Genomic DNA, 12,631 nt, shown 5'->3' on the forward strand with positions numbered 1-12,631 from the left:
GGAAGGAAACGTGCTCGGTAAAGGATGTTTGCTGATCCCTCTGATAATCTCTACAGTTACATTTGTTGGTGCATTAGCTGCTGTCACACTCACATCAAGTCGACATATTTTGAAAACATTGCAAACATTGATCTGTTTTTTTTCCTAATACATTGGAGAGGATCGGTGACAAAGAGAGATTGAACCTTTAGGGGTTTGAGTCCAAAATATGAACAAAGCTTTAACCACTTAGAGTAGCACGTCAAAATGTGACATATTTCACCCCAAAGGCTATGATACAACAGTACCATCCCTATAAGTTACACTGTATTCCACCTACAGTAACTACTCCAAATGGACACATATGATGCTGTGATGATGACCAACCAGCAGCCACCACTTTGATAACACACTGGCCGGGTTTAAAGATGTGTGAACGTGCGGCCTGATCATCATAGAGAAGGAGCCTGCAACTCGGAGGATAAGTCTTTCCCTGGATAAACCAAAGGTTAAAATATAGATCAAACTTCAAGCTGCTCATCCCCCCTCCTCTCTCACTCAGCCTCCTCATCTAGCCTGTACATTACCTCATCAGAAGAGGATCTGCCTAAAACCACAGTGGTCACACAACAGACAAAAGCGCTCATCTCCAGGAAGCCGCTGCCGCTGCCTTGTGGTTTTGGAGAGAGGAGAAGACAGGGGAAAAAGTGACTCAGCCCCACGGCTCCTTTCTTCTCTCTGCCGACTTGGGGATAAATGGAGGGATAAAGCGCAGGGGGAGATAATATTTAGAGCAGGCCCCATTTCAAGGGCAATAGAAGAGAGAAAGTGGGGTATGAGCTTGGGTGGTTTGGGAAGTAGCCACGAGGCTCGGCCTATACTGTTGCTGGCAGCCGGCCTCGTACCGTGGATTTATGTGTAAGTGGGGAGGAACCGCCGCTGGCCGGGCCCGGCCTTAAAGCCTCAGCCGCGCTGCAGCTCCACGGGCCTCCTCAAAGCAAACCAGATGGGCCTCAGACGGGATGTTGATGAGGCATGAGTGTACAGAACACAAACACGCATGCGAGCACAAACACAACTAAATTGACACAGACTCAGCCTGACAAACAACTAAACGCATAACACACAAACATATGTACTTATCGCACATATGCTGGTGAGCCGGGCCGCCTGAGCCAACGTGCTGACCTTTGAGCGTGGCTGTAGCAGATGGCTGAACTCCACTTCTCGTTTCCCACCAGCAAATAAGCTCCTTGCCGCAAACTTGCAAGGCATTCTCTCCACTCGGGAGTGAAGAGAATGACCTAAGTGGACATTTCATATGTGTGGACAAATCAGATAAATTAACCCAATGTCCGGGTCAAGAGGACATAATAGCTTACTGTTAACATAAGGTTAAGTACTGAGAAACTACACAAAATTTTGTTAGACGCTGCCCATTAGTGGCACTGATTCGCCTTGCACTGTAACACAGTGAAGTTCACTTACAAAGCTGAAGTAAAAAGGAGAGAAGCAAAAGAGAACATTGTTTTGAGGGGAAGCCAAACAGGTAACCTCAGTGGGCTCATTAGCTCATTAGCTCATTAGTTTACCACAAATCATCCCAGCGGCTGCTTGTTGTCTGGTCACTATTCTAACTCTTGGCAAATGACTGCCATTACTGCAGCCATGTGTAATGAGAGAGTCCGCAAATAGGCTGGTTGTGACGCGTGAAGCCGCTGGATTCTTTTCTCAAAGTCTGTCTTAAACTGTATTTGTAACTGTGCAGGTTCAGCATATGTATATATATCTAATGAAAACAAATACAGTATATCTATAAACGCCCTGCTAGAGTAACGCATGAGATCTAATTCTCCTAATTCAGCTCTAAACAAATTTGGATTCACAAATAGAAATCTGAATCAATTTTTCCGCACTTCGGAGGTAAACACACTCAAACCATTAAGAGCCCGTGTCAAGATAGATTCTGTGAACCGTCCACTGACGTCAGATCAGAGGGAAACATTAGTAGTTAGCCCTTGATTCTGCAAATCCACCGAGGCACAGCGGCGGCAGTCTCTCTGCCAGAGTCCATCAAACAAAGGTACCATAAATCGCTGCTGTCACGACAGGATCTGTGCCCTGTAAAGACTTTAATTTTGTTAGGAGGGGTCTACCTGTCATCCCACCGCAATGTAATTCAATTTGAAAAGCTATCGCATGTTAACAGAAGCACAATAATGTGATTTCACGTTACCAGATAAAATGATAAAATTAAGGCAGTTTGATGGAATTATAAGGGAAGATTAGTGTTCTGTTTTTTCCCAGTCATGACCAAATTCCTTTCTTCAAACGCGGTGCAATTAGACAACGAAAGAACTTTTATTAGGTCTGTATTAACTGCCGTGATCTTTCTATTATTTTAAAGCAGCTAAGGGATCAAATATAAATTACTCAACAATGTAGAAATATTTAGAGATCGACTATTTGCTTTAATTTCCTCTTGATCAGTGTTTTCCAACTTCTTTGACTCTTTAAAACAAGTAATTGCAGCATCTCGTCACCAGCCTCATTGGTGGTTTGTGTCCAGGTCCAAATAAACTGAAGCCTCCTTCTCAAGTATGAAAGAAACAAGAACAGTGGAAAACGTCCTGCCTTCCTATTTTAATGAGCAGCAACCCCACAGTGTTATTTAATGCCATCCTAACGTCCGGGTTTAGAAACACAGCTCCACATTTTGATACAAGGTGATTTACATGAGCCATTAATCAAGTCCTTGAAACTGAACTCGATGACCAGGACACAGATTATCACCCACAACAAAACACTGACTCTCATCTGTCCACTCTGCAAGAACGATGCCAGTGAGAATCAAACGGACCACTTGTTGACCCAGCAGTGACACAGCTCAAGAGCCACTAGAGAGGGCCGTAAGAAGTATTCTTAAACAGGGGGATTAGCCAGATGGTCAGATCACTCTTTTCTCCAACCGCTCCCATCTGTACATTTCATATGTCTCCCGTCTCTGCTGGAACCATCGCGATCGCCCGCCGCAGCCTCACCAGCTTAATTTGAGCTAGTGTTACCTACAGCACTATTTGACTCGAGATATAATCTTTATTGCTCACAGGGAGAAAGTCCATTAAAAGGCAAACTGTAGGTCCTGGTGTTGAAAGGTTCCTGGGGTGATGCCTGCGAGACTCTTTAAAAGACCCTTTTCTTCACCCGAGAGAAAGCAGCCATTGAGCGTGCACAGGGCAGAATACTAACGGGAGAGTGGAGGTCTCTGCATTTGCTGTGAGACAAATCAGTAGCGTTCTGTATGTGCCGACGGAGGGGAGTCGAGGTTGTGGACATGCACAGAGCTGACTTCAGTTTTGTTGGCATGGACTAACACACATACACACAAGCACACACTATAGTGCAAACACCCGCTGCTCGGCTAAAACAACCACTGGTGCAAAAAAGTGGCATGTTCAAACACCGGCAGTACTGCTCCGCTCTGCTCCGAGGGAACAACCAGAGAGCATCCTGTAATGGGATCACACCAGCTGTGATGCCCTGTCAACACGCTGACGTCCCGACCCATGAGTACCCAGCATTCATTACTACATTATTACATGAGTACTCAAGACTCATGGGCCCGACCACACCCTGTCTTTAAATGCGGGCCTTGATCTTGATCTCTAAAACCTGACTGTGTTATGCACGGTTGTGATGCTATTGTGTTGACAAATCCTGTCAACAGACAAACAGACTATATTCCACTATATCCACAGACCTCATTTCACCATGATCACTCAAACACACACACACAGGCAAACACACACACACACACACACACACACACAAACTCACAAGGTGAAAACAATACAAGCTACGGTGTTGCTACTGGTTATAATGGGTTCTCTCTGAGAGCTTATTATCTGCCATTTGGTGGAAGTAAACCTCCAGAGAGCCAAACAGTGGCACAAAGGCAGACAGTAGTTTGCTGCCTTACAGAACACCTGCAGAAATCCAATGTCATTTTTGTCAGACGATGAGGCAAAAACTTACAGAAATAAGAGACTTCGACTCCAACACCCTCTGCTCACTTCTGGATGACTTTGAAATTCATGAACGTCACCTGAAAGAGAAGGAAACAGAAGAAAGAGATTAAGTTGTAGTCAGCATTAAAAAAGGGTCAGTTCAGATTATAGAATATAATATCTTGCATGAGTCGTTCTCAGATTTCATACAAAAAAAGTGAAAGGGATTTCATATTACTGTAACTTTTCTCCATAACAATGTTCTACTAAAGAAATCTGTTTTGTGCAAAGTCCCGAAATGTTAGTGGACCAACCCTTTAAAGGACGAGCGTGTTGCCATACAAATCAGGAAACATTTTAATGAACACTGACTAAATTCTTCACATCGCACCAGCGTTTGAATTGGAAAGTGTTCCTGGAGCGCGGTGAACACCCTGTCGGCTCACCTGAAGCCGCTCGGCAGTGGATGTTCAGGACAGAACAGAGGTCCTGTGTGAAGAACCAGCAGAACCGACAGAGGATCACTGTTTTTCCCTCACAGCAGTTTTCACTGAACAAATAACGGCACCGGCTCAGCCACGCAAAGTCGAATAAATGACAAACAGAGTGATTCTTGTGTTTGGCTTTGAAGTCAAACAGGCCACAGTCTCTCTTAATACAGTTAATGCAGTTCTTTTAAAGAAAGTTATCCCAGTGAGAGCAGGAGCAAATTCTCAATTCTCCATTTCTGGCCTGTTTGGATTCAACAGACCATTCTTACAGTGAGAGCTTAACTGGGGTCAGCCTTAATATAGCTTCACATGCACACAGCCCCTCACTACAAACAGACGTTTGCCAAAGAAGAGTCATAGAAGACACATAATAACATTAAAGTTGAAAACTGCAGATCTCTTTGAAGGTACGCTGCTCAGGACAGGAAGGCCCTCCGAGGGCCCCAGATAGAGAGAGGATGGGAGGCAGTCTTAATTGAGAGTGGAAGGCCGTTAATGAAATAAAGGAGTGAAGAGGATACACACAGACTTAGAGAGGCTGTGTTCACACAAACAGCCAATAAAACGCACACAAGGGCATTTCTCTTACACTATGCATCATGGCCGCGCCTTAACACAGCATCTTAGTTGTACAAAGAGCACAACACAAACACGCCTTTGATTCCACAATTTGAGGCTAATTGAGAACAATGAAGAAAAAAGCCCACACTGGTCGTGTATGATCTTTTATTCATGCATTGAATCAACCAAATGATTCTCTTGGATGCATTTTTCCTCTCAGGGCACAATTAAGGGCAATTCTGACCAGAACAGCTCAAAGGCTTGCACGCTAAGAAGTTGTTGTGATGATAATAATAATGATAACAAATAGTCGGCAAAAACACACTTCTAACATCCCTGCAAACATTACTGTAAGACGTAACTTCTTTCTCTTCCCCCCCTCTTCTCTCTCTTGATCTCTTGTAGAAGTATTGTCCGACAAAAGTTTAAAAGCTTAAAAGATTCCAGGAGCCACCTCTGCAATCAAGCGACTGCGAGTTGGAATCCCATGCGCCCCATTGGTACTCGTGCAGCTCTCGCTGACCCGTCTGAACATGTTCCAGCTGTCTTCGAGAACCAGTTATTCTGTCCCGCTCCCGCTCCCCCCCCACCCCCCCACCCCGACCCCCCCTTCTTCTTCCCTCCATTCCTGCGCTCCACATGCCTTGCCACTCATCTGCAGATGGCAGATCTGACACCTGGAGGATGCTGGGTAATCAGAGAGACAGCTGGCCGCCCAGTGCAGGAGGAGCCGCAAAGTGCACGTGAAGCAACAGCCTCGTGTGCAGCCATAAAATCGCATGTACACACTCACATGCATCATGCAGAGAAGATCCCTTACATTTTATTTCCATTTTTTTGCATATGGTGATATGTGCGTATATGCTGAACATATAGAAAACATAAACTTTTTTGTTTTTTTTGTGAAGTGGAATCCAACTTTGTTAAGTTTAAGTCACCCACCGAACAATGCAGTGACAGGTTTGGTGAGGATGTTAAATATTAAGATGTTTTTTCAGTTATTGTTAACTGTGTGAAGGACTGGTGCCATATTGCTGTGACTGAAGGTGTGGCAGGAGTCTTCATGCATATAATTTACTGTACCTGCTTCTGTAGAAATTCAAGCTTCTACATGTGCATATTAACCCTTTGTGAGCCGCAGCCTCCAGACATATTATGTTTGTTTGATAAGATATTAATTTTTACGATCATACTGTTACAAAAACAATTTATCCATTCATTTTTTTCCCGATGTGAAACATAGTTGACTAATAGTCAATGTTATCACGTAGAAAGTGATATAACAGGACACACCACAGACTATAACTTATACGATACATTTAATTGTGGGGTTTTGCAAATATTTGCCATGTAATAAGATATGTTGATATAAGAAAATAACCTGATCTTATTATATTCCACAGCCCTGAAGTGTGATAGAGAGAAAGACACTTCAGAAAGTAGACCGAATGCATCACTGAGTCACAGACAACAAGCCCATTTCTTCTTCTTTCTTTTGTTCCTTTTGCTCTTAAGAAAGCACATTATGTCTGTATTTTACAAGGTTCTTTTCTCTCCCGGTCACAACCACTGCTCTTCTACTCCACCTCCGAGGGGAGATGACATAGAAGAACCCAGCTATAAAGCCATGTCAGGCTCCTCCTGACAACTGCAGGAAGTAACAGCTACCTTTTTGGCCCACTGTCCAACAGCTGTAAAATGGCACATGTTACCATTGAGCCAGCAGCAGCAAGGCACCTGTCTGCACGGGATCCTGAGAGCAGCTCAACGAAAGGCCAGAGCCGTACTTTTGGCAAGAGCGAAGCCGTGACATCATAGCCTCGCAGATTGTAACAGGAGAGGTGAAGAATATGGCGCACAGCGAGGAGATGTACTTTATTATACTCAGAGCAAGGCCCTGCACCTGCACAATGAATGCACGCATTGACGCAACAAAATATGCACAGTCCCAAACGCTGTCTTGTTGCAGCTGTCAGCAGCACTTGTGCAGACGCGGACACACTGGAGTAAGAACAATGGAACTCTATGAGACAGAAGCCCTCTCAATGAGCCCAGCGCCACATGAGGCTCCGTGCTGCCACTTCCATGTCTGCACCGTAGGAAACGGAGAATGGTTCCAACTAATCATATGCAAGAGTGGATTTCCGTTGACCACTACATGATAAGCTAATAACACAAGTTGACTCTTGGAGGACCGCTGTTATACAAGTTCTCCTCATGGCGGTGGACTAGTGGCAGAAACTTGGACTATGGGCAGAAAAGGTCTCTGGTTCGACTCCACGGAGAAACAACAAAAAGACGAACCTGGATTGATCTGTCCAAAAATCCAAGAGGATTCTGCCTACCCTGTCTAGTGCCCCTGAGCAAGGCACCTTACTCCCCCAACATCTGCTCCCCGGGCGCCGTATATGGTCGCTAACTGCTCTGTGTGTCCTTCACCAGATGGGTTAAAAGCAGAGGTTACATTTCCCTACCTGCATGAGTGTGCCTGTGCATGTGTTTGGGACTAATAAACGCATCTTAATCTTAATAACTTCTGTGTTTTCACACAGGGGCGACTCACCTTCCAGTTATCACTGAGCTACGTTCACACTCGGTCTGATAGAATAGGTTCACACTGGATTTAATGTTTTTGTCATTAGGTTTAGATAAGAATCCTTAACAACAAGATAATCTGCTTCAATAATACACTTTGGAGAACTGCTGCTGGTATTATGTTCACTGTTAATGTTTTGGGGGGGTTGATCCTTGCAGAGTGACATCCTAAACACCAGGGGTATGTTCGAAACAAACTAGTTCATAGGACATATTGTCCGGGCTTGTCTGAAGGCAAAAATGTTTATAGCTGTTCTGAACAGCCACACGCGAAGACAGGCTGAGAACCTGGCTGTCGCGGGAGAGGCTTGCAACACAATAAACCTTCAAATAAAAGAGACAGACGTATATTTAAAGCGCTGCTGCTGCTGCCGAACTCATTCATACGAAAACAATTAAAGCAGTTGTGTTGAAAAAATAAAAGGGCTTCCGACTCTCAACCTCTCGCGTAAGTGGTGGTGATTGTCAGGTTGTCAGTTTTATACAAATAATTATAACCTTTAAAAACACTGTTAGGTGCAGAAATTGCCAAATCTGACACCGAAGATCCAACGAGCACTTGAACTGAAGCGTATTGGCCCCTTCTCTCGTGGGTCGGGTGCAAAGTGCAGGACTTTGTTTGCATCTTGTGTCCTAAGTGCGGTTGTGTTCAGCTCTGCTAAAACCCTTGAAACGATGGGGGATGGAAAACATTTCAGCATAACTGTTTTCGGGTTATGTAGATAAAAAGACAGGGTTACAGATATGCATGTGGGTGGGCATCGCTACTCACGACACCTTTAATAAGTGGAACGAGGAAAGCGGATGTTTGCATGAGTGAAAAGCTTTTGTGTTTCCCTCACAAAAGCCCTAGGTGAACGTTATAGAGGCCTAAGTGACACCTTGTATTCTCTCCAAAGTCGCTGTTAACATGAAATATTGCTTAAGTGGAGGGTGGGGGGGAGCGCGAGGGTTGGTTGGGGCAAGCGCCAGCACATACATCTAAACCTCGCCCCTCTGCTCACTACCCTTAGGAGATTACATTATGGCGCTCGCCATTGTGCCGCGTCTTCAAGACAAAGCCTGTTCCACTGTGCAAATAGTGCGCCTTGGAAAGATTGTAAAAACAAGAGGTGAATGTCAAAGGCAGAAGTGAAAAGGATCTCTCCCTTCTTTTGTCAAGCCGGTGAGGTATGCACAAACACATCGCTGCGTGACAGAGAAGAAAGGAGGGCCTTGTGAGGGAAGGAGCCAGGAAAAGTTGGAGCGTCTTTGCATGAAAAGGCCAATACCGTGAGAAGTCGCCTGGCTGACTCCTGGGTCTATAGAAAAAGCCCCTCCACAAGTATTTGGGCGAAAGACCCCCAAAACACACAAGGGACATCTCGCTAAGGATGAAACCCAAGGAATGGAATGATAACCTGTTGCTGCAAAGATAGACTTTCTGGAATTTAATATTTAAATATGGATTTTATTTTCAAACAAAAAGAGATCGCACAAAAGTAATATATTCATCAAGACAGTCCATTTTCTTTATTTGCTGCAAATTGATATCAGATGTACCACAACCAGCCAGCCACTGCTAAGCCTTCACTGTCCCGGCCTGAAGTCAACTCTGTCACGACCCAAACAAGGCTTTAACTTTCAGGGGCAATTAATGAGGGCGACCTCGGCTCCCTCTAATTTACAAGGCCAGCGCCAGCCTGTAATTAATTGCTGCGTGCATAAATGTAAATGAGTCCGCTGGGGAAGCAGGGAGAGGAAAAAAACGGCTGTCAGGCCAATATTCCAGCAGGGAGCAATCTGCGAGAGAGGGAAATGATTTAGAGGACAGCGCACAAATCTGCTGCTCAGTGGAACACGGAGAGGCCGACTGTGAGTGGAGGCTTGTTGAGGTGGAGGGGGTGCTTGTCACAAATTGGCTTAAAAAAAAACACAGAAAACCTGTGGCGACAATAAATATCAACTGCTTCATCTCAATCTCCTCCTCCCACCATACGTCTACAATTTGTATTCATAAAAGAAATCAAACATAGTTTATCTGATCTACCAGAGCTGAACTCCCCCACCACACACTACTCTTACTTGTTGCACATTTAATTTTACAGAGACCTGATATGACTACATAACTAATATTTAGATATTTATAGTTGAGGATTTTGTTTTTCCACGGTTGTAATGTTGCTGTGTCCCCGACAGAAACAGACTTCTCATCTGAAGGTTATTGATCGAATAGAAGTTGCATTTCTTTAAGGCCCTGGCTTTTTTTTTCTTATTTGATTCCATCTCATTTTGGAGTAAGTTTCCATGAAAACTTGATTGAGGGAAATTCGATGGATTAGCACATGAACACATTTGCAGCTGGAAGTAAAACTTTGTGGGTGGCAGAAAAAGCTTTGCAGCCCAAACTGGGCACTTTGGCAGATTAGAAAAGTTAACTTGTACATTTTAGAATTATTATGTTCAGGTATTATATGCTTGATATATGTCAAACAGATCCCTTTAAGACGTAATTCTTTTCTAATGAATCGTTTGGGTTATGTTCTCTTCAGGGTGACCACACCGTGACTATCTCAATCATCCCCGTCATTACCTCCACCAGCAAAAGACACAAAGCCGCACAAACAACGAAAAATATGAAATTAAGCCGAGGCAGGCACAACAAATATGTCATCGTTTGTGGCGGCCATAAAAGCAGCTTTAATTCATAAATCTCCTGCATATAAAGCCAACACTTAACTCTCTTTGTGTGCACCAGGAAGAAACAGGCACAGGAGCCATTGTCCATTGAAACTTGCACAAATGTGAGGAAAACACACGTGAAATCCACAATGTATGGGTCAAAGTATAGTGACACATTGAGACCCACACGCACGTACACACACACAGCACGCCCCGCCGCAGCCACAATAGCGTCTTTATGACATAAGCTTCTTTTCACAACAGTGCTTTAGGGAAGGCAAATGAGATTTTTCCTATAGCAGGCCTCCAGCAATAACAATTGACATCACAGGCCAGCCTACGTACAGTATGTTTCCCACATTAAACCGGGAGACACAGTGTAAGCTCCTTGAGAATGAGACTAAACAGTTTGCTGAGGCAGCGATTTTCCCTCCTGCTATGGAAGCTGCTCCAGTCGGGAACCATAATCTTGAACGTGGCAAAGGGCCATTTGATTTGGTCTGCGAGCCATGACAAATGAGTTACCTCTAACAGTGATGGTGATATGATTGATCTGATCGGTTGTGTCCGATATAGTCTCATCTCAGACGCAACGGTAAAATCGATAAGTTTGCTCCCAAAAACGTTGGTAAACATCAGATGCACAGTAAAAGTACAGCAGCTGGGCACCATGGAGTTGTTTCACATATTTCGCACACAGGCACACACACACACACACACACACACACACACACACACACACACACACACACACACACACACACAGTGCTACTATCACTAAGTATAATGTGCACTTGTGTGTGAAACCTTGGGGCACAAATGCCAGCAGGCCACGATACTGCCGTCCGTCCACCATCTGAAATGAGGTCTGATCCCAGTCAGCGTGATACCCAAGACCAGTGCCACTCCCCTGCACGCCCAGCATCACTGAACACCACGCTCCACGCTCCTGCTAATCCAGTAGCATGTACAGGACACAGAATACCATATATACAAATAGACATGAGCCAGGAGCATGTAAGGAGCATGTCATTTATGAATACTGGCCCAGGCGTTACAGCCCTGGGAACTTCATGACACAGGGAATGAACCTGATGTGCAGGTCTCACGGAGACAGGCTGCTGTCAGAGCTGTCCGTCAAGCGGCGCGCGTCTATTCTGAGCCACATGGTCGATATCCAGCCTCCCTCATTTTCCCTCTTGCTCCTTTTATTTCCACCGTTGCCTTTATCTCTCCACTGCGAGCCCATGCGCTCACCACCATCGCATGATGACAACGGCTCAATTAAAGACTTCTTTGGGGCCAGGAAACCATGGCAACGCCCTACGCAGACAAGCTGGCTTGCGACCAATTGGATTTGGGCTTTGGCTTGGTGGGTGGGACCATGTTATCCTGGCACTCACTGCTTCACCACAGGGTCATTTCAGAGGCCTCGCACCCCCGAGCCGCGCTGCCACTCCCCGTTACTCCAAAACCGCCGCGAGTGGTAAAGTGAAAGTTAGCTCGGAAGAGGGTGACGCTTCCCCAGATGGGAGGAGCAGGAGCAATCCAATGATACTATGTAAATATGAGCTGTGAGTAAGATACCACCAGGCTTGTTTGCATTTGTCTGATCTTTTTCATCAATCTATTTGACTTTGTTTAGCCACATAAAAACAATTCCATGTACATTTCTGTACAGATTTCTGGAAAGGACGGTCTGAGTTTTCCTCCGAGAAATCTTCAGTGCACTCTGTTATGAGTGAAAGCTTTGTTTTTCATTTCCAATAAAGAGTTATGATCTTACCTGGCATGCATACGCCTGATGTTTAATGTTGATGGGGAGGAGGAGCTGTGACATGTCTAAGAAAATAAGCCTGATGGTGTCACGTGATGTCATCTGGGTTATCAGGCTTTTTAATAAAAAGCTTGTGTTACAACCTGGGTGCATGAGGACTTAGGCGTTAACCAGGATCTAATGACAAGACACCATCGATTTGCATTAAGGGAAATGTAGCTTCCAGCTATTTTGGAGTTTCAACCAAACTAGAGTCAAACTAGAGCCAGTGCAGCTACAATTCAGGCAATCTGTTTTGTAAGGCATCCCTCTATAAGTCCCTCATTTTCATGTCAACTGCATATATATATACATATTTACATTTGAATGAAATAAGATACTTGTCTCCCAGACAACTGGTATTGTTAAGGTTATAGACCTCCGCTCTATTTTCCTATTCATGCCTTTATATCCTCCAGTTACTATCTAACCTTGAGTGAAATGAGTATGCACCAATATCAAACTGTTTATGACAATTGAACAATGAACAATTTGAAATTATACATGTCACATGCCGCTTA

The 12,631-nt window shown here is 44.5% G+C and overlaps 1 protein-coding gene across 5 annotated transcripts in view; it reads right to left on the reverse strand.

Annotated features, from left to right (window-relative positions):
- The window catches only part of LOC128444883 (transcription factor SOX-6), a 103,779-nt gene that overhangs the window by 83,594 nt on the left and 7,554 nt on the right, over positions 1-12,631 (reverse strand). For all 5 annotated transcript variants that reach the window (XM_053427562.1, XM_053427564.1, XM_053427561.1 and 2 more), the window contains exon 2: positions 4,015-4,084. Coding sequence is in view for 3 of the 5 variants with exons in the window: in XM_053427564.1 (XP_053283539.1) it covers positions 4,015-4,084 (70 nt within the window). In the remaining 2 variants the exon portion in view is untranslated. The remainder of the gene's footprint in view (positions 1-4,014; positions 4,085-12,631) is intronic.

Source organism: Pleuronectes platessa, chromosome 7 (genome assembly GCF_947347685.1).
Source record: "Pleuronectes platessa chromosome 7, fPlePla1.1, whole genome shotgun sequence".
NCBI classification, from domain to species: Eukaryota; Metazoa; Chordata; class Actinopteri; order Pleuronectiformes; family Pleuronectidae; genus Pleuronectes; species Pleuronectes platessa.